At 55.8% G+C, this 22591-nt stretch overlaps 1 protein-coding gene across 6 annotated transcripts; it reads right to left on the bottom strand.

Annotated features, from left to right (window-relative positions):
• Positions 1-1757: 1757 nt before the first annotated feature.
• ZNF444 (zinc finger protein 444) lies at positions 1758-15233 on the bottom strand. Of its 6 annotated transcripts, none has more exons than XM_047790648.1 (4): positions 15155-15233; positions 7289-7622; positions 4447-4531; positions 1758-2884 (listed from the first exon to the last, which is right to left on the bottom strand). In XM_047790648.1, the coding sequence occupies exons 2-4, from the start codon at positions 7598-7600 to the stop codon at positions 2295-2297; spliced, it is 987 nt and encodes a 328-aa protein (XP_047646604.1). In that variant the 5' UTR covers positions 7601-7622; positions 15155-15233; the 3' UTR covers positions 1758-2294. The 6 variants fall into 6 exon arrangements, with proteins under 6 accessions (XP_047646604.1, XP_047646600.1, XP_047646599.1 ...); XM_047790644.1 differs by lacking the exon at positions 15155-15233 and adding an exon at positions 14982-15147; XM_047790643.1 differs by lacking the exon at positions 15155-15233 and adding an exon at positions 14671-14725.
• Positions 15234-22591: the final 7358 nt, after the last annotated feature.

Below are 22591 nucleotides of genomic sequence, written 5' to 3'. Positions count from 1 at the left end.
AGCAGGTGAGTTGGGTGCAGGACTGAGCGCTGCACACCTCCTCAGCTGTCTCTGATAAAGGGTGTCTTCCCACCCCTGCAACCCTGACCACACCCTCGGCTTGTCCAGCACAGCATGTGACCCCGAGGGACAGAGGTGAAGGGGGTGGGAAACCTCCATGGATGCTGTATCCACACTGAGGGAGGCTGTGTGCTGGGATGGGGGGGTCCCCACAGGGAAGTCACGGATGGAGCTTCAAGAGTTCAAGAGCGGTTATGTTCGTGGCAGAAGTGAGGGGCCTGAGTGACCACAGGCGCTGGAAGCATTACCGCCATGTGACGGGCAGGAGAAAGGGGTGGGGTGCAGACAGGGGCTCAGATCCTCTACGAGGCCCAGGCACGTACTCTGGGTTCCCCGTCTGTGACCAAGTAACCGCAGTGTTTGCCTCTTTGAGTTACAACGATTAAAGGAGTGACGGCTTTAAGTGCCTGAAAGAGGGTCTGGCACCCACACTCCTGCCATCATCAGACCCATCCTCAGAGCCCGGCCTGGCCTGACGCACCCACTCCCACCCCATCACGCCCCTCCCAGTCCTCGCCTAGGTTCCTGCGGCAGGTGACACGGGCTCTCCGGGCTGGCTTCCTCTGCTGGACGTAACAACACGGTGATATGATAGCCCTGCCACTAACGGTGCCAGCATGCCCACCATTTCTGCCCGCCGGAGTGCCCACATCTGCACCCATTCCCTCATTCGACTTTCAGAACAGCCCCTTTCATCCTCCAGCAGCACAATGAGCCCTGTCTGACCAGTTGGATGCTGAGGCCTGGGGGTTTGCCCAAGGCACCCTGGTGGCCACCAGTTCCTCCTGGAGCCCACCTGGCACCTGAACCTACTCCAGCTGTCATGGGTCTCAGAAGGCAGGGTCGGCCTCTGGCTGTAAACGCTGAACAGTCCAGTTATTTGCTGTCCCAGACTCCCTTGGGGCCAGGGCATGGCCTGTGCCCTGGGTTTCACTGGGCAGACACACCAGCGCTGAACTGTAGGGCAGGAGCTGGCACAGGGAAGTGACTGTGCAGGATTTGTGTGGGAGAAGCCCAGCCAGGCTCAGGTGCTGGACACAAAGCCGGCCAGGAGGGTGGGTGGACATCAGCAGGGGGTGCAGTCAGGCCAGAGCTCTCCTTCAGGTCACCCACAAGGCAACTCTTTCCTCCCCGGAGAGGAGCCACCAGGGTGTAAGGACGGGTGAGATGGTACCCGAGGCCCTCTCAGCCCCGCTGCCTGTGGGCATCCCAGACTGATGGCCACCAGGCTCCTGTGACCACCCCCAGCAGGACACTGGACTCCTCTCTGGAAAATGGGCCACCAGAGACCCAGTGACATTGCTGTTTGAGGCTAACCCAAAGCAGTACCCTCACCAAGGATGTGGGTGCCATTACTGTTACTTACAGGCTCAGAAATGGGTGTCACCTAAGATTATGCGGCCAGGGAGCATAAGGCCCCTGGGCGCTGGGCCGAGGCCTGCATCTGTGAAAGCAGAGGTGGAGACTGGCTCCTGGGGTGCTGGGGGAGTCCCATGAGGTGACATAAGAGCACTTCCCCCGCAGCACAGATCCCAATGGCAACTTCTCTCCAGCACCTCTCACAGGGTTTATCTAACCTCTAGGCTCAGGGACCAGGAGCCAGGAACCAGCCCCCAGGGCCGAGCCCTGATTCCGGGGGTCCTGGCCAGGCCAGTGGGCAGGGCGGCCCCCTAGGAGAGAAGGCAGGGCACTCCAAGTCTGCACAACTTATCAGTGACTTTATTACTTTCCAGTTGCTGGTGAACAGTCGTCTCTGACCACTTCCCTGGAGCAGGCATCTCTGTTCATCTTGCACCTTCCTGGGTTGCAGAGAGGAGCCAGACCGGGGAACCCACTGCCAGAACTCGGATCTGTCCTGTAAGAGCCGTCACCCCTTCCCTGTCCCCCAGTGTGTCCTGGGGGGGGGGGCCCTCCTGGGAACATGACCCAGTCCCTTGCCTTCAGCAGGGGGCCCCTGCCTGCTGCTTCTGCCCTGTACTCCAATTCCCGGCTCCAGGCCGCGTCTTGCTGGCTCCCCAGCCCGGGGAGGGAGTGGGTGGAGAGGGATGGGAGAGGGAGGGCTGCGGCGGCTCCTTCTACAGGGTGGGAAAGGCTGCGAACACGGGGTAGGTCCGAACAGGAAAAAAGTGGACCGTCACGTGAGATGCGGGAGGAACAGAGCGCGCTAGCGCGCCTGGAGGTCTGGACTAGGGAGGCGTCGTGGAGACAGGAAGGGCTGGACGGCGAGGCGGAGACTACCCCAGCGGCCACGGCGGGAACGGGCCCCCGCCCTCGGGGCCGGGTGCCGCGGCCCCGCCCGCGCCGCCCGCGGCCGCGCGCCCGTGGATGCGCTGGTGGCGCAGCACGTGCTCGCGGCGCCCGAAGCCCTTGCCGCACTCCCAGCAGGCGAACGGCCGCGCGCCCGAGTGTGTCTTGCGGTGGCGCACCAGGTGTTCGCGCCAGTAGAAGGTCTTGCCGCACTCGCAGCAGGCGTGCGGCTTCTCGCGGGCCGGCAGCGGCCGCAGGGCCGGCCCCGGGCTGCCGGGGTGCGTGCCGCGGTGGCGCCGCAGGTGCTCCTTGCGCCGGAAGGCCTTGCCGCACTCGGGGCAGGCGTGCGGCTTCTCCCCCGTGTGGCTCTGCCGGTGACGCAGCAGGTGCGCTGGCTTCAGCGAGGCCTTGCCGCACTCGGGGCAGGACGCGGAGCCCGGCGCCGCCAGGAAGGCAGGCAGGCCCGGCGCTGGCGGGGCCGGCGGGGCCAGCGGGGGGCTGCCCGGCTCCTGCTTGTAGGGCCGCGCAGCCTGGGCGTCCCCCGTCGCCGGTTCCTCAGCCCCGGGGGCCGCGTCTCCTGCCGGGCAAAGGCGCAGAGTCAGGACGGCTGGCTCCGCGCAAGGCGGGGCGGGTGCAGGGCACAGCTGGGCAGGGGCAGGCGGCCCAGATCCCGGTTATGGGATAAGCCCTGGGGCAGGTGGGGAGCCCTTAAGGCCAGGGAGCCCTCGGGTGGGAAGCGGGTTGTCCGCCAGCTTTTCCCTCTCCCGGTGTCCCTGTATAGCACTGTACGTGCTGCAGAGGAAGTGCCCGATAAATGGACGGACGGGTGGTGAGGAAGGTAAATAGTAAAGAAATGAAGAGACAGGGGAGGGGTGGAGTGACGGGGGAACCGCAAATCCATGGAGGGGGGACTGGAGGAGGCGGAAACCAATAGGTACCTAAGTGAATAAATGTGAGAGGTGTAGACGGACGGAGACGTAGGTGGGTGGAAGGGATGGACCGACAGACAGGTGGATTCACTGATGGATGGGATGGGTGGATGGATGGCGAGTGAGCACACGGGTGGGCCAGTAAGTGGGGATGAGAAATTGGTTAGATGGACAAACCCCCCCCCCACACACACTTTTATCCAGGGTTTCAAACTGCTCAATGGAATTTCAAGGAGATAAGCAACCTTTGTTTAAGAGTCACACGAGGACAGATGTGACAAAAACAGCTGTGCATCTCTCCCTTTGTGCCTGGCACCCTGCTGGCTCATTCCAACCCCACGTGGCCCAGCGAGAGCGGGTCCAACGCTGTTGTCCCCATTTATGGACACAGGAGGGCAATGCCTCAGGTTCCCAGAAACCCTCCCAGCCCTGCTCCCTCTCAGGACCCTCTTCTGTCCTCCTCCAGAGGCCCACAGGTGTTCATCATCCACAGGGACCAGAAACCCGGGTCCCTTCCCGTCACCCTCTGTCCTGCTGCCAACACATGTGACTCAGAGATGTCCCTCAGCTCCTCTGTCCAGCCACGGCCCTGGCCACCAGAGTGTCCTCCCCGGTCTGTTCCCTGCTCTGATGAGGTCCAGCCCGATTTCTCTTCCTCACCCTAGTGCTTTGGTCTGGATGGGCGCCGGCCGCAGCTCCCAGCCCCGTGTGTGCACCGGGCGGGCCAATCAGAGCAAAGGGCTGCACCCCCGGCCTTGGCGACTGGCTCTATTGGGAGGAGCCCACGAGACTTCTGAGAATGCAGGTGGCCACAACTCACTGAGACCTGGGGCGCCAGGGCTCTGGGGTCAGACCGCCTGGGTACATCCTGGCTTGCCCAACACCTGATCTTGGGCGAGTTATTCCATTTCTCCGGGCCTGGGTTTCTGCAGCTACACAACGTGGCCGAACAAGCTGGGTATCTCAAGGGCTGCTGTGGGGTTTCCGGGAGCGGGAGGACCATGCCTGTGCACAGCTGGCTCACATCACTGGCGCTGGCTGTCCCTCGTGACCCCCACTTGTGCCCTCCAGGATGGGGCGTGTCTGATTCAGCTCCCTGGGCCTGGCACACAGCGGAAACAACAATCGGGACATTCACTGAACAAATGAATGGCGGATGAGAGGAGCCCCCCTTGGGCTGGGAGCGTGTGGGGAGGGGTGGGCTGCTCACCTAATGGCGTCACCCCACCATCTTCCTTTCCCACGCCGACCCCGGGGTCTTCCGTCACATCCCGAGGGGCCTTCACCGCTGGTCCCTGAAACGAGATAGACCACATCCCGAACTGAGACGCCTGGACCCCGGCCTGTCTTTCTCCTCTCAGTCCTACCGCTTGGTCTGGGGCAAGCCAGCTGTGGGCAGGAGGGTGCTCGGCCACCCCATGGCAAGGACTAGGCCACCACATGGGGGAACCGCCTTGTAGCAGATCCTTCAGCCCCAGGCCAGCCTCGGGTGACAATAACCCCGGCTACATCTTAACTGCAACCTTGTGAGACCTGGAGCTGGGTCTACCTTCAACTCCCAACGCACAGCTGCTGAGCTGGTAAATGGTCACTGTTGCAGGCCGCTAGGTTTGGGGTGATTTGCTACGCAGCCACACATGACTGTTCGACCTGCTTTAAATCTTACATCAGCTTTATAAAGCCCTTTGCAAACGCCTTGACAAAATGCGGAAGGAAAACACATAAGCTACTTTTAACTCTGGAGACAATCAAGGGAGTTGAGAAGGAAGTGTTCGCAGGGCCGGTGATGGCTCTGAGCAGCATGGCACCAGCCCGGAGGCCGGAGGTGAAGGGGACGGCTGCAGACTATTTCTGGCTCCTTTACTCTGTCACTGTTCCTCCAGCCCGAAGCCTCCAGGACAAGCCCAGGACGGCCCTGGGGCCGGTGGCAGAGAGCCGACGCCTGCGTTACAGGCCCCCGACCCACAGCACGTTTCCCGGGACTGGGCCTGGAGCCATGGCCTCTGCTGGGCATCCTGCGCAAATGGAATCAAGGGCTTCTTTCACTTTTCCCTCGTTTTTGGTGTTCCCCGTTACACCACTTCCGGCTCCCTGTACCCCTCACCACGCCCCTCAGTGGGCACTGAGCCAAGGAATTGATGGACGGATAAAGCGGTCAAACCTTCTGCCTTTGCTGATGGCCCAGGAGACATTCCAGGAAGAGGTCAGGATGCAGGAGCGCAGGAGGGGGCTGGCGAGAGGTTGCCCAGATCCCTGGGCAGCCTCCTGCCAGACCTGCTGGGGGGCCCCCGAGTGAGGTGCTTAATGCCCTAGGGTCAGTGTGGAGGGACTGGTGGACACCGAGCTCCCGGCTCCTGGCCTCAGGGGGCTCTGTGGGCCTGGGGGATGTCTGCCCAGGTGCAGGCAGGGCAGGAGGGCACAGGCTAAGCACCTTCTGCACCTGCCTTGGCAGCACCCAGGTGGAGCCCAGGAAGCCGCACCACCTGCAGTTTCCCTAAAACTCTCAGGCACACACAAGTCTGAGGACTTGCTGCTGCTCTGGAGGACCCTGCAGGGGTCCTGAGGGCTCTGTTTGGAGTCGCAGACATGGGGTGCTGGAATGTGCTGAGGCTGAGCACAGTCCCCAGGAAGCTGCTGGGCCAGGCACTGGCACACAGCAGGGGACAGAGGTGGGACTCCACGGCTTATGGGTTCTGCTGTGTGACCTGGGCAAGTCACTCAACCTCTCTGAGCTTCACACCCTCATATCTGAAACAGAGAAGGTGAGCACCGCCCTCAGGACTGCGTGGGGACAGACGGACCATGCTGACAAAAGGATCTGGGGGTGCTGAAGCCAGGCTGTGTCAGCTCAGCCCGAGATTCAGGTCACGGGGTAGTCAGCTGCATCCACACCACAGGCCCCCCAGGCTGGGGAACAGCCCTGGATGACCTCCTGGGAGAGGACACTCCGGGATGGTCTCTTCTGGGCCCTGCCCCACCCCACCCACCACGCCCCTCAGCTGACCTTAACCTTTCACCGCAACGAACAGCAACTTTCCAAGAGCTCTGAGTGCTCCCCGTCAATGACTGAACCTGAGGGTGGTCCTGGGGACCCCTGAACTGGCAGCTGGTATCAAAGTGAGGGTGGCCTGGGGGGACCCCCCCGAACTCTGCACACCATCAGAACTGCCTGGTACCCATCCGTGTCCAGACTGTTCCTGAAAAGGGCCAGAGAGCAAAGGTTTCCGGCTCTGTGGGCCCTCTGGTCCTCGTCTCAGCTGCTCGGCTCTGCCCTGAGGACAATGTGGCCACAGGCAACTCATACATGATGGGCGAGGCCGCGCCCTTCGAAGGTGTCACACTAGAGCCCCAGAGGCGGGCGATCCGGCTCAGGCTGCAGTCCGTGGACGCCTGGGGCGCAGCTAAAAAACGAACTCTACCCAGAGAGAGGTCTGGCCTTTGCCCTCAGCTGCCAGGAGGGGACCATTCAGCATGTCCTGCCTGATAGGACCTCACTGGACCTGCTAACAAGGTAATTTATGATGGAGGCTTGGGCCACACGGTATGTGCTTGGTCCTCCAGGGGCTGGAGCGCCAGCAGCTCCAGGTGCTGAGGTTCGGGGAGCACCTGGCTGGTGACCATCCGCGTGTGTTGCCATGTGCTGTCCCCAGGAGGGGACGACAGCAAGCTCCATGGGTGGAACTCTGCTGGGCCCGGCCCGCTGCCCCCTCCTTGGCTGACTGAATCGGTGTCCCTCTGCTGTGACCAACAGACACCACAAGCACAAAGCCTTCAGCGAGCTGAGTCCCTGCAGTGCACTGTCGGCCCCGAGGGACGTCAGGGACCCCAACCTGCAGGTGGAGTCGGAGGGTGGACGGTCCCCTCCAAATGTCACCGCTGCTCTGGCCCTGGCCCCTGCCTGGGTGTCCCCGCCTCCACCACACCAGGACCTCAGGGCCCCAGGCACCGGTGAGTTGTCTCAGTGGAGCTGCCGACCTGTGGCCCTTGGGAGGGGAGGCTACAGGCCCTTGGGACGTCTGGTGCAGGCCCTCCCGCCGGCTGTCCCTGCTCACCCAGAGCTCCTCCAGCAGCGCCACGGCCTCCTCCCCACTCTGGGGCTGCCGGCTGCACACCCAGGCCTGGAGGTCGGCAGGCAGGGCGCTCAGGAACTGCTCCAGCACCAGCAGCTCCAGCATCTGCTCCTTGGTGTGGACCTCGGGCCGCAGCCAGTCCCGGCACAGGGCGCGCAGCAGGCCCAGCGCCTCGCGGGGGCCCGGAGCGTCACCCAAATGGAAATGGCGGAAGCGGTGCCACGGCGAGTCCAGGGTCAGGCCCTCGGTGGCCTGGCACTCCTGCTTCACGGGCTGCATGGCCAGGACCTCCATGGGGCCTGCGAGACTGCAGCGCCTGTGGGGGGAGTTCAGCAGTGAGAGCCCAGCTCCATCCATCCTTCCGGAACCCACCGGAACCCACCCTCTCCCTCCATCTGTGCGCGCAGCAGACCCCCACACAGGACCCCTGTGCCTCAATGCCCCCCTCGCCCCACCCAAGGTGAACCGCTTGCCTTGCCAGCCACACCATCCAAGGGGCGACCACCCGGCAGGGCCTGTGCAAGGGGTTACACCCAGCACACAGCGGGCGCTGGAGAAAGGGCGATTGTGACTCCGCTCAGGGACAGACAGGTTCACGCCCTGGATCCGCCCCTCCCTGGGTGACCATGCGCTCCCTGCCCTCGCCCTCCCTGCAGCTTCCCCGTGAGGACTGAACAAGAAGGCACATGGAGGAGTTCCCGTCGTGGCTCAGTGGTTAACGAATCTGACGAGGAACTATGAGGTTGTGGGTTCAATCCCTGGCCTCACTCAGTGGGTTAAGGATCTGGCATTGCTGTGAGCTGTGGTGTAGGTTGCAGACGTGGCTCAGATCCCAGGTTGCTGTGGCTCTGGCGTAGGCCAGTGGCTACAGCTCCTATTTGACCCCTAGCCTGGGAACCTCCATATGCTGTGGGAGTGGCCCTAGAAAAGACGGAAAAAAAAAAAAAAAAAAAGGCACATGGAGGACTGGAACGGGTCTGGCACGGTCACCAGCAGCATCGATGCTCCGTGATGTCCCAACCCCAAGGCAGACAGCCTAGAACACATACTCCAAAGTCCCCAACCTCTTCCTTCCTTCCTAACTGCTGCGGACACAGCCATGGCCCCGTCCCCGGTTCTTACATGGAAACTCTACTCCCAACATGGCTGTGTGTGGAAATGGGGCTTTTAGGAGGAAATGGAGATCAAATCAGATCATGAGGGGGGTCCTTCTTCAATAGGGCTGGAGGCCTGACAGGAAGAGATCACTCCATCCCCTGTGAGAGCCGCAAGCCAGGGAGGCGGCCCTCACCAGAACCCACACCCGTCCACACCTGACCCGGGCCTCCTCGCCTCCAGAACCTCAAGAAGTCAGTGTCGGTGGTGCTGTCACGCTGCCCCCCGGGCCAAGGCGCTAATGGGCCCCCAATCAGGTCCCGGTATTGGGAAATGGGACAGGCTGCAGGGGGCCCCCACATCCGCTCTCCCCTCTCTCCTTTCGCAAGACCCTTGCCCCCCAGGAAGCTGTGTGCCCTCACTTCCTCTTCCAGGAGTGACAAAGACGCACAGGGGCTTCAGCCATGAGGGTGACACGGGAGCCCGAGGTGGCAGCCCTCAAGCTGAGCGATGTGACCCCAGGGGAGACACCTGGAGACATTTTTGATGGTTAGATGGGGGTGGGGAGAACGGTTGCGGGCATCCAGCAGGTGGAGGCTGGGGATGCGGTAAAGAGTCCTCCTGGGCTCAGGACGGCTCATGGCAGACAAGGACCCAGCTCCAAATAAACCCCGGCCCAGAGCTGCAGTTCTGGAGATCCTTCTGGGGCACCTCAGGGCCAGAACTGTTTACCTACTAACACAGAAGGTCACTGGCCTCTTTCACTGTCATCCTCTCCTGAGTGTAAGGTGGCGCCCAACAGAGGTCACAGGTGCACAGCAAAGGCAGATGTAAGAATCCAGCTGTTCTAGACAGTGAGGGATGTGCCAAAAGACGATGCCATGTTTCCAGCATTTCATTTGGGAAAACGTGGTTATTTTTCATTTAAAAATGTTATTTAGGAGTTCCTGTCATGGCTCAGTGGTTAACGAATCCGACTAGGTTGGGGGCTCGATCCCTGGCCTTGCTCAGTAGGTTAAGGATCCGGCACTGCCGTGAGCTGTGGTGTAGATTGTAGATGCGGCTCGGATCCCGCGTTGCTGTGGCTCTGGCGTAGGCCGGCAACTACAGCTCCAATTAGATCCCTAGCCTGGGAACCTCCATATGCCGCAGGTGCAGCCCTAGAAAAGACAAAAGAAAAAAAAAGTTACCTCCCTAACATGTTAAGAGCTGATTACTGCTATTTTTCAATGCAGTAATATTTTGAAACTTTCTCTACCTTGAGATACATACCAACAGATATAACTTCCATAAACACAAGCATCTTTGTGGGGGGGAGGGGTCCTAAGATAATATTTTCACATATAAAGGGGTCCTGAGTTAAAAACCTATGAGAACCACTGGCCTGCAGCCTGTCTGTTTAAATGAAGTGTTACTGGCACACAGCTATGTGTGTCTGCTGCACATTATCTTCTAGACTGAGGCCCATCCTACCGCAGGGCCTTTGCACCTGCTGCCCCTCCCCCCCATCTTGGCTCAGCAGGCTCCTTCTCACCCCCAAGGCCCTGATGCCATCCTTTCTTCCTTGGAGAGCCGCCCCAATCACCCACATACCCTCCCCTGCAGCTACTTTCACGTTGCCCTTATTAATTCTATCTCGGCATTTAACACAAGCGGGTTTTCTATCTGTGTGCCGTCTTCCTTTGCTGGGATTTAGGCTTCATGAGGAGAGACCACTTACACGGAACCTGGCATGCTGGCTGGCACTGAAGGAAAACCAGGTCCTGTGTGACTTGCGCTACCACCCCCATCCTGCAAATGGAAAAGAGCCTCTAGACCAGTCACCCTGCTAGTGAGCGGTAGGTTTGAACTCGTGCCTGTCTGTCGGCCCAGCCTCCCACTTCATCCTTCCATTTAAGGACTGACTAGCCTGGGAGTGGCAGGAAAATGGTCCCAGAAGACCTGGGCCCAAGCCAAGTCTCGAAAGACACAGAGAAGCCTGCTCTGCTGGGAGAACCGTCCCTCTAGGACAGGAGTGGAGTCTGACCTGAGTGAGTGAGGCCCCGGGCAGCGAGGGGAAGGGCCCGGTGACCTCCGGGAGGGCCAGAGGCACCCACGAGCCGGTTGACCACAGGGAGCTCCTGAGACCCCCGTCACCTGGCTCAGGGTCTTCCCTGAGAAAGCATGGCCTATCAGAGGTCACCCCAGGCAGCCACTATGGAAAATAGGTCGGAGGCGCCTCAAAAAATTAAAAACAGAAACACCCTTTGATCCAGCAATTCGACTTCTGGGTATGTATCCCCCCCCCCCCCAAAAAAAAGAAAACACTAATTCAAAAAAATACATGCACCCCACCCCCGCCCCGCTCATAGAAGAATCATTTACAACAGTGAAGATATGGAAGCAAGCTAAATGTCCACTGAGGAATAAATGAATAAAGAAGATGTGAGGAGTTCCCGTCGTGGCGCAGTGGTTAACGAATCCGACTAGGAACCATGAGGTTGCGGGTTCGGTCCCTGCCCTTGCTCAGTGGGTTAACGATCTGGCGTTGCCATGAGCTGTGGTGTAGGTTGCAGACGCGGATGGGATCCCGCGTTGCTGTGGCTCTGGCGTAGGCCGGTGGCTACAGCTCCGATTGGACCCCTAGCCTGGGAACCTCCATATGCCGCAGGAGCGGCCCAAGAAATAGCAACAACAACAACAACAAAAAAGACAAAAGACAAAAAAAAAAAAGAAGATGTAAGATATACACAGTGGAATACACACACACACACACACACACACACACACACACACACACACACACACACACACAATGGAATATTATTCAGCCATAAAAAAGAATGAAATCGGAGTTCCCATCTCGGCTCAGCAGAAATGAATCTAACTAGTATCCATGAGGTTGCAGGTTCGATCCCTGGCCTGGCTTAGTGGGTTAAGGATCTGGCATTGCCGTGAGATGTGGTGTAGGTCACAGATGCAGCTCAGATCTGGTGTTGCTGGGGCTATGGTGTAGGCCAAGAGCTACAGCTCCGATTTGACCCCTAGCCTGGGAACCTCCACATGCTGTTTGTGTGGCCCTAAACACACACACACACACACACACACACACGAATGAAATCCTGTCATCTGTGAAAGTATGGATGGACCTTGAGGGCATTATGCTAAGTGAAATAAATCAGACAGAAATGTATAATTTCCCTTATATGTGAAATCCATCCCCCCACAAAAAAAGCAAAGTCATAGATACACTGAACAGACTGGTGGTTCCCAGAGGTAGGAGTGGGAGCTGTAGGCAAAATGGGTAAAAAGAGTTAAAACTCACAAACTTCCAGTTATAAAATAAATTCCTGGGGGATGTAGTGGACACCTTGGCAGTCACAGTTAACATTATTGTTGCATATCTGAAAGCTGCTGAGAGAGATGTTAAAAGTTCTTATAACAAGGAAAAAAATTCCAGGAGTTCCTGTTGTGGCGCAGTGGTTAATGAATCCAACTAGGAACCATGAGGTTGCGGGTTCGATCCCCGGCCTTGCTCAGTGGGTTAGGGATCTGGCGTTGCCATGAGCTGTGGTGTGGGTCGAAGACACAGCTTGGATCCCTCGTTGCTGTGGCTGTGGTGTAGGCCGGCGGCTACAGCTCCAATTAAACCCCTAGCCAGGGAACCTCCAAATGCTGCGGGAGCAGCTCAAGAAAAGGCAAAAGGACAAAAAAAAAAAGAAAAAACTCCGCTATTATGTCTGGTGATAGACGGTAACTAGACTTACTGTGGTCATCCTTTTTCAGCATATACAAATATTAAGTCATTTGTACACTTGAAACTAACATGAGAGTTCCTGTTGTGGCGCCGCAGAAACAAAATCCCACTAGAATCCATGAGGACGTGGGTTCAATCCCTGTCCTCGCTCAGTGGGTCGGGGATCTGGCATTGCCATGAGCTATGCTGTAGGTGGCAGAGGTGGCTCGGATCTTGCGTTGCTGTGGCAGTGACGTAGGCCAGCAGCTGTAGCTTCAATTTGACTCCTAGCTTGGGAGCTTCCACAGGCCACAGGTGTGGCCCCTACAAAGCAAAAAAAAAAAAAAAAAAAAAGGAAAAGAAAAAAGAAACTAATATAATGTTATATGCCTATTCTAGCTCAATGAAAAAAAGTAAACTCAACAAAATACATTCAATAAAGGTCACTCTGGAGTTCCTGTCGTGGCTCAGTGGAAAGAAACACATCTGACTCGTATCCATGAGGACACAGGTTCGATCCTGCCCTTGTTTGGTGAGTTAAGGATCTGGTGTTGCTTTGGCTGTGGTGTAGGCCAGTAGTTACAGCTCCAATTCTACCCCCAGCCTGAAAACCTCCATATACTGTGGGTGTGTCACTACAGAGACCAAAAAAAAAAAAAAAAGAAGTCCCTCTGCTGTGAAAACCCATCCCTGTTATCCACTGAGGGTCAAGTGCCTCCGGTAGCTGTCACAGTGCCCTGTGTTGTCTCCATCAAAGTACCTGTAACACAACTGTCTATGCCCACCCAGCTGGACCGGGGACCCCGGATGCCTACGATCACCACCAAGAGGCCTGCATCTTACACTGTCCCACCCATCCCTCCCAAGAGCCCTGCTGCAAAGAAGAGAAATGGGCAGAGAATGGCAGAGGCAGGATTTGAGCCTGGAACTGTCTGACTCCAGGGCTCACAGTGCTGCAACTACTTAATGGCTAAAAGACAGACCCTGACCGGCTGTGTAGCACCGGGAAATCTCTCAGTATTACTGTGTGGCAATGGCTGTGTGTGTGTGTGTGTGTGTGTGTGTGTAAATGAGTCACTTTGCTGTCAGTGGAAATTAACACAACACTGTAAACCAACTCTACTTCAATACAATTTAAAAAGAGAGAGACCAGGCTCTGGCTCCCACTTTCAACCCTACCCCCTTTTTTTTTCCTTTCATGGCTACACTCACAGAATATGGAAGTTTCCAGGCCAGGGTCCGAATCCAAGCCGCAGCTTTCACAACTGGGAAATGCCAGATCCTTAACCCGCTGAGCCAGGCCGGGGGTCACACTTCCCAAGTGACCTGAACTGCTGCAGTAGGATTTTTCTTCTTTTTTTTTTTCATTTTTGGCTGCCCTGCAGCATGTGGAAGTTTCCAGGTTAGGATCAGCTTTGAACCACAGATGTGACCTATCCTAAGCTGCAGCAACACCAGATCCTTTAACGCACTGTGCCTGGCCAGGGATGGAACCTGTGTCCACAGAGGCACCACCAATCCCGTTGCGCCACAGCAGGCGCCCCTGGACGATGCCATCTCTCCATGGTGCGACCTTGGACTTGTGACTGGCCTTCCCTGGGCTTCCTTCGCCACCTGCAGTATAGGTCTAACAGTAGCTTTCCCAACAGGGGTGCCAGGAGGATGAATCAGAAGGAAGCATTCAATGAAGACCTGCCTGTCTCCCCTGCGTTTCCTACTCTTGCACTAGCGCTATGTGGGGCTGGATAACTGCGTTGTAAGAGCCATCCTACAATGTTTGGCAGCATCGCTGGCCTCTTCGCAACAGATGCCAGCAGTATCTTCGCAACTGTGACTCCAGACAGCGCTACAAGTCCCCTTGGGGATGGGGGGGTGGCACAGTCGCCCCTGGTTGAGAGCCACCGGCCCAATGGACAAATATTTACTCAGGGCAAAGGGCTCTGGAGCAAATCCCAGTTCTGCCACCTCCCAGCTCTTCGTCCTTGGACAAGGTACGACGCCTTTCACACAGAGTTGCCCTGCCCGGGGTGTAAAATGGGAAGAGGAGTCCTACTAACCCAAGAGTCGCGGTAAGAATTCAAGATGTGGGGAAAACAAAGATGCTGAGAACAACACTCGGCTGTGCTAACCAAGCCCCCAACCGAAGCGAACCTTTCCTGTTACTGTTACTTTGTGAGGTGCTGGGGATACCGCCATAAACAAAAACACCTGCATTACACCGAAGTTCGAGCTGGAATAAGGGTTAAAACAGGAAATAAAACTGGGTGACTGGGGCTGAGAGGGAGGAGGGCAGCTTCAGATGATAACAAGACCAAACACAGCCTTGAAGCGCTGCACGCCCACGAACCTAATCCCTTGCAACAAGCTAGGCGGGGGGGAACCCTCCATCGAGACAGAAACAAGGCAATTCGTCTCATCCGCAGGAATCTCACAACTCCATGAAAGTGCGACCGAACTTGTACTGACACGCACGAGGGGAGCCACCTGCACCCCGCCCGCGTGAGGACCACCCCCCCGCCCCGCCCCGCCCCGCCCCGAGCCCCTTTCCGCAAACCTCTCTGACCGGCTTGGTCCTGCGCCCCCAGACTCCATCGCAGGGCCCAGCTCACCCCCCTCGACCCTCCCCCGCCCCCTCCCTCAGTTTCCAACTCTCCCCGGCGTTCTCCGCCTCCGGGGCCCACACCCCCTCCTCCTTCCGGGCCCTCCCCCTCCCATCCGCGCTTCCCTCCCCCTCCCCCTTCATCCTGGCCCCCTTCTTATTCCCTCCCGCCAACTCTCCCGTCCCTCCCTCCTCCAGACCTCTTCTCCCCAAAGCTCGCCCAGCTGCCCCCCTCCGATCCCTCCCTCCTTTCCTCCCTCGCTCACCTTACTCTCCCGGGCGAGGCCCCCCAAACCCCCTCGCCTCCTCGCACATGCGCACAGAGCTCATCAGAACTCCATGCCCCGGCAGGCTTTGCGCCAAACTCATCCGTCCCCCTCCCTTCAACACTCCCAGAGACCCAGGGATCTGTTCCCCTCAACGGCCCCGCCGGCCTCACCTAGAACTACATCTCCCAGGAAGGATCGCAACAACGGTGGCTTTCTATTGGCTCTCGCCGTGGCGACCCACTCACGCCCATCTCCGAATGGCTCCACCAGCACCAGAACTACATTTCCCAAGATGCACCGAAGCCCTTCCAGCGACCTATTGGCCCTCGCAAACATGGCCTCTCTTACCGCGCCAGGGTTTTTTGGACTACATTACCCAGAACGCACTGAGGCCTTCCCATTGGCCCGGGCCTGGGCCCCAGGCATGCGCAAACGTGCCAGGATGAGCAGCCGGTGGGCGGAGAGGGGGAGGAGCTATGGCGGCGTTTCCATGGAGACCGAAGGAGGCGCGGAGCGGCAAGCCCTCGGGAAATGAGGGCCCCCAGGCCCGAGGAGCGGGCGGGCGAGGAGGAGGGGCCCAGGCCAGAGTTCTGCACCAATCAGGGCCTACAGGGTGCGTCTCCTTGACAACGGGTCAGGTTTCACCCCTCCCCCATCCGGGCAGAACAAGTGAGTGAGGTGGGAGAAAGGAGCCGGATCGCGGTATGAGGCTGCAGCCGGCTGGAGGGGAGTGTGTGGTTCGAGGGCCGACCCAGGCACCTTGCTCATCCCTTTGGAGAATGGCAGGCGGTCTCTGGCCTCCGTTTCCCCCGTGTGAGTCGGAAGGGTGCTGCCTGCACGTCCCCGACGCACCCTCGTAGGTCAGGGTCTCAATCTGCACGTCCCAACAAGGGCAGGAACTCAGAAAAGATGAGTTGCAGTTCGATGCACAGACAGTTCCAGGCCTGAGGACAGTACAGGAGCTGCTTGGACCTAAGGCTGTGATTGCCTCCTCCCCACCTCGTCTCCTCGGGGCAGGGTGAGAAGGAGACTCCCCCGCCCCCACCTTCTGGACTGATGTGCAGACAGGGTGTGACGGTGGCTGGCACATCACAAGCATTCATTAGCTGGACAAGAACTTTTCCCCTGGTTTCACAAGTGGTCAGTGGCTGAGTCAGAACCTCCTGTCCGAGACTGGGTGAAAGCCAACCCCCTCATTGTCACCCAACCTACCCTGGCCCACCTCTCTGCCCACCTTGCCTCTCCTGCCCAATGTGTTCCAGCCACACCGGAGTCTTTGCTGCTCCAGAAACACGATGTTCTTGTTCCCACTCACATCCGATTGCCCACTTGATGTCTCCACTTGGATTTTTGAACAGGCATCTCAAACCATAAGGTGGGCAGAAGGGAATTTTTGCCCCTCCCCCCAGCAAAGAATCTTGCTTTTTCCCCCAGTTTTCTACCATGTTAGATGATAAACCCATCATCCATACAAATGCCCACCCCAAATGTGGAAGGGTCGCCTGTGATTTTCTTTTTCCATCACCCTCTTCCAGGGTGGGGATTCATGAGTGAATACATGCAAAGCACTTAGAACACTGCTTGGCAGAGAGTAAGGAGTCGGTCAATAAACATTAGCTCTTTTTTACCTACAGCTGAGTCACTAATAAAAGCAAGCCCAAGGAGTTCCCTTCGTGGCTCAGCAGTAACTAACCAACCAGGATCCATGAGGTTGCGAGTTCGATTCCTGACCTAGCTCAGTGGGTTAAGGATCCTGCGTTGCCAGAAGCTGGGGTGTAGGTCGCAGATGCAGCTCAGATCTCCCGTTGCTGTGGCCGTGGTTTAGGCCAGCGGCTACAGCTTCTATTCGACCCCTAGCCTGAGAACCCCTATATGCGGCGAGTGTGGCCCTAAAAAGCAAAATAAAATAAAAATTAAAAAAAAAAAAAGCGAGCCCAACCCAGGTGCAAATTTGACTCCCCTACTCCCCACCCCAACCAGCCCAGCCACCATGTAATGAAATAGCTTATTTCACCAAAGAATGCCCTCAACTCGTCACCTGTCACATTCCTGTGTCCTGGGCACCAATTATAAGACAGATTAAGGAGTTCGCTGGTGGCCTAGCCAGTGAAAGATCTGTCCTTGTCACTGCTGTAGCATGGGTTCGATCCCTGGCCCAGGAACTTCTGCGTGCCACGGGATTGGCCAAAATAATAATGAGGAGGAGGAGGATGTTGAAAGACAGATGCTGGGCAGGCTCAGAGGATACAGGTGTGGTCAGGGTCCACGGAATCCGGGCCCATCCGGTTTCAGCACCGCTCAGTGGGTGTTTTCAAGGTTCAGAAAGCCATCCAGCACCCCCTAGCTTCCACACCCAGGACGACCAGTTAAACAATGCCTTCATCTGAATTGGGGGTGACCTGGCACAGAGTCCCATGGGAATAGTGAGGGCCCAATAAGGGGCGGTGCTGATTGGCCTAAGCCAATCGGACAATCCGTTCTCCTCGCCAGCGATTGGCTGAGGCCCATGGGTGTGACATCATTCTGACCAATGAAGTGTGAAGGCAGGTTTGTGGGGCACCGGCTGGAGAGGTATCCACGCCAGTTGTCCTTCTGCGTTGTCCTGTGTGTGTGTGGGGGGGGGGCGGGTGCTGGGGGGGAGACACTTTAAACTCGCCTGGCATGGTTAAACTGCAGAATGACTGACTCTCGCTGGAGCTCCCCTACCTCCAGACACCTCTCTAGGTGAAATAAGTCCCCTCAAGCCCTTTCGAGTTAAGCTGTCAAAACTCACACACATAACCAGGGCCAGTTCCAAGCAGTTGCAGCCTGTACGGATGCACAGAGCCTCGGGCTGAGTTTAATGCTCTCCTATGGCCCTCTTCAAATTCTAACGCTTTAACCATAGGGCGCTGCACGTTAAGTAGCCATTCGTGCAACATCACCTCTGTGATTTATGTGGAATCCACACTCCACCGCTGTTTCTCCAGCATTCAAGGGTTCCGTAATTATTGGTGAGGAACAGAAGGAAGGAAAGACTGAAGGAAGGACTCCCTGGATGTCCTCCTGCCACGTCTAAACCTGCTAATCTTGCACATCCTTCATCGATCAGCTCAGATGCCTCCTCCTCCAGGAAGCCTTCCCAGACCATGTCCTCTGCGTGGATGAAGGGCCTCACTTGAGCTCCCATGGCGCCCCTTCTCTCTCCATCTCATGCCTCCACACTGTGTGTGTGTGTGCACCCCGTGCACCCTCTGGGGAAGAACTCAATAACACAGACCCGGGCCTGCTAGCTCCCAGCTTGGGGGCTGCTCCTGAAAGAGCGAATAAGCCTTGAAAGAAAGTGGTTCTTACCCTACTTCCCAGGCCTGAGGGCGAGAATCCCTTTGGCAGCAACTTTAACCATACCTACCATAGCACTTCGGCTCCTTTGTAGCACCAATATAATTATTACTCAAAATAATAATTAACGTTTTCTCTCTGAATGTTGTTCCAAGCAGGGAGATCCTCCAGGGTGGGGAGCGCTTGGGTTCACCTCTGGGGCTCCAGCTCCGAGCACCCGGAGGCTCAGGTAATATTTATTGGATAAACAGGTGTTGGATGAGCTGACGAACAAGGGAGAGGACGAGTCCTGGGATGCAGGAATAACGTGTCCAAGTGGGCTGCACCCCACAGTGAGGGCGAGGCGCGGGGTGGGGGCAGATCGGAGAGTGAGTCATCTTCGGGGATGAATAATGAAATTAGGAATGAATGGCTTAATGATGGGGTCTGCACTGCCCTCATTGTGCTACTTAGCCCACTCCCTCACAGGCTCACCCCATGAGAAGGCAGAGCAGATCAAAGCATCAGCCCATTTTACAGTCCAGGTAACCGAGGCTCTCGAGGTAAGGGCACTTTCCCAACGGACACAGCAAGGGAGAGTCGGGGTGGGGCTACACCCGGGTTTTAAGACCAGCAGTGGGTGTGGTGAGCTGCATCTCCCTCTCACGGAGGAATTTCAGGATTTTCCGAGGCCCTGGCGCAGCCCCAGGGGCAGATTCTGCCCTGGCCTGAGCACCTCTTTTCCTGGACAGGCGACAGGGAGCAGGGTCTATGGCAGGAGGGAGTCAGATTTATTTTCTCACCATTTTGGAGGCTGGAAGTCCAAGATCAGGGTGTCAGCCAGGGCGGTTTCTTGAGAATATGAATTTGAGGTATTGGTTGGGGTAGCACATTTTATTTTTTATTTATTTTGTTATTTTTATTAATTTTTTTTGTCTTTTTGCCTTTTCTAAGGCCGCTCCCGTGGCATATGGAGGTTCCCAGACTAGGGGTCGAATAGGAGCTTTAGCTGCTGGTGTACACCACAGCCACAGCAACGCCGGATCTTAGCAGAGTCTGCGAACTACACCACAGCTCATGGCAATGCTGGATCCTTAACTAGCTGAGCGAACCCACGCCCTCATGGTTCCTAGTCGGATTCGTTTCCACTGCACCACAATGGGAACTCCCGTTAGCACATTTTAGAAAGCAGGCGAGTTCACAGATAAGGAACCCACGTATCATGTGGATCGACTGTTTTTTTCCTAAATAATTTTTAGAAAGCTCCCCTGTGGCACAGCCAGCGGGTTAAGGATCTGGCATTGCCGTTGACTGCGGTGCAGGTTGCAACTGCGGCAGGGGTTCAATCTCTGGCCAGGGAAGTTCCACCTGCCTCTGGGGGCAACCAAAAAAAAAAGACTTTTTTTTTTTTTTTGAGTTCCCCCTGTGGTGCAATCGGATGGGCAGCATCTCTGCCGTGCTAGGAGGCAGGTTCCATCCCCTGCCCTGCACCGTTGGTGAAGATCTGACGTTGCTGCAGCTACAGAGTCTGCTGCAGCTCAGATCTGATCCCTGGCCGGGGAACTCCATATACCAAAAAGAGGAAAAAAAAATTTTTTTAAAGTTTCATTTGTCGAGAGAGAATCTCAACCAGACCTGGAAATGATGTTCTCGTATAAATATGAAACATAGATCTCTGTGGTAAGTGGCCTTTTCCCAGTGCCACTTACGGGATGCTGAGGCCAGGGCAGTAAATGCCTCTTTGGGGAGTCAGGGAGATGGGAGTGAGCTCAGAAGCAGAACCAACAACAAAAAGCATCTTCTGTCCCATGATAATGTCAGGAAAAGCTCCCAGACATAAATAAACATTTATTTTTAAACGAACTCCTTTGGCAACAAGACAATGTTCCTTATAACCTCATAACCATTTGGAATTTATGCTGAACTTTTTATAGCTCTGGGAACAACTCACCACCACCCGAAGAGGAAAGTTTAATGGGTTTTATAGTTTGTTTGTTGACACCGATCTACTCCCTCTCCGACTTCTCCTTAACTTTCTCTTGACATTTTGCAATTGCCAAAAGCGGGTTTCGCTGGAAATGAACTGACATCTAAAGAAGCTTCACATAATTTTGAAATTCCGTAATGAGGATCATAATACAATTTGTAATGAAATACATCAAAATATTATTAGTTTTATATTTAAGGAGGCTTTGGGGGTTTGCTTTGTGGTCTTCACCACTCTAGGCAATCTTTTTTTCCTTGGGTGTCAAGAGTTTTAGGAAGTCCGGGGTGTAGCCCATTCAATCTCATTTGGGGATTTTAATTCTTTAGGAGATGTCTTTGGAAAACCCTTTAAGAGACGCATTTCACTTTCAAAGAAGTACATAATTAGGTTTTCATATTTCCTTTAGAAAGGGAGCTGCTATGGTCTGAATCTTGGTGTTTCCCGCACATTCGTGTGGAAATCCTAATGCCCACCCCTTGGTACGAGGAGGCAGAGCCTCTGCCAGGTAAGCAGGTATGAGGGTGGTGCCCTCAGGTATGGAATCAGTGCTTTTATAAAGGAGACCCCAGAGAGCTTGCTGAGCGCTTGGCCACAGGTGAGGCCACATGGAGAAGGGGCCGGTTATCCATCAGGAAGCGGGCTCTGCCTGGAAGGATTCCATACTGGGGCCTTGATCTTGGACGTCCCAGCTTCCAGAACTGTGAGCAATAAATTTCTGTTGTTCATAAGCCACTCAGTCCGCGGTGTTCCGAGTGAAAGCAGCCCAGACACATGAAACCAAGAATGATGCATTTGTGCGTGTGTCCATATCCCTGCTTATCTTCCATGTCTAGCGTCTCCTTCATGGGGTTAATGTGACAATTAGATGAGATACTGTACGTTGGAGCCCCGCCGAGTCCCACTGGGTAAATTTTAGTTGAGGTTTTTTTTGTTGTTTTATTGTCGTTTTAGGGCCACACCCGAGGCCATACGGAGGTTCCCAGGTTAGGAGTTGAACCGGAGCTGTAGCTGCTGACCTACACCACAGCCACAGCAATGGCAGATCCAAGCAACGGCAGGACCTACACCGAAGCTCATGGCAACGGTGGATCCTTAACCTACTGAGTGAGGTCAGGGTTCGAACTCGCATCCTCATAGATCCTAGCGGAGTTTGTCACTGCTCAGCTACAACGGGAGGGTGTGAACTCCTCAGACAGTGATGAAGACAGCATGAGATGCCTGCAGAGCATCCAGCACACCTACTGGTTGCCACCCTGGACCCTTCCTTGAGACCTTCGTTATTCTCCCCACACCCACGCCCTTCCTCTGGCAACTACACCCCGAATTTCTGTGGAGCTGAGCAGGCAAGCTCTTCCCCTCTCCCCACTCACCTGGTTTTGGGGAAGCTGGCTCCATCACCAGCAATAGGAGTGATCATGTGACTCAGGACTGGCCAATCAGAATATCACCCACCCCCACCCCACCCAGTGCAGCTACTGTGACTGGCTCAGGCGACCCAATCAAATTCAACCATCAGGATGGGACATGTGCCAGGACAAGTAAGAGAAAGGCAGGCACCCAGTTTCCCATCTAACTTTTAGGGAGGTAAGAGTAGGTTGGAAACTATCTTGCCACCATGAGGATGCCTAGAGTGAAACAAAACAGAAGCTAATAGAGCCAAAAGGTAGATGGCAAGAGACTAGGGCCCCATGTCACAATTGGAGCCCCTGGATCAAACCACACCTGAAGGTGTCTATACATATATATGGACTTTTGGTATTTTGATGTTGTACAAGCCAACACAATTTTCTCTGTCTCTCTCTTTGCCTTAAACCTGTCCAAACTGTTTCTGTTTCACACAACCTGAACCCTAACTGTTACAGATCTCCTAGTTTATGATCAGATTCCTGAGGACTGGAATCCTTGAGATTTGCGCCAATTGCATGGAGCAGCCACACACCTGGTTTACAGAATTCTGAAGTGTGAGGACCACAGGAGGCCTTCAAGGAACCCCAATCAATGACCTGTGTCCCCTACATGGGATTGCCAGACTTGGCAAATAAAACCATAGGACCCCCAGTTCTATTTGTTTATCAAGTAAGCAACAAATAATTTTTTTTAAGTATTGGGACATTTTACACTAAAACGTCTCCCATCCAATTTGACAAGGCATCCTATAGTTTCTTTGACACTAGCCTGACTCAGATTTTCACGTGAGTGAGGATCACTTGATGATTGGGTTAAAATGCAGATTCTGGCTTGGGATCCACATGTCTTTTCTGTGCCTGGCTGCCGCCTGAGGCTGCAGATTGGAGACCCACCATTTTTTTTTTTGATCTTT

This window comes from Phacochoerus africanus, chromosome 8, assembly GCF_016906955.1.
Source record: "Phacochoerus africanus isolate WHEZ1 chromosome 8, ROS_Pafr_v1, whole genome shotgun sequence".
Classification (NCBI taxonomy): Eukaryota; Metazoa; Chordata; class Mammalia; order Artiodactyla; family Suidae; genus Phacochoerus; species Phacochoerus africanus.
Note: the sequence above shows the minus strand (reverse complement) of the source record. Positions and strands in the feature narration are given on the sequence as shown.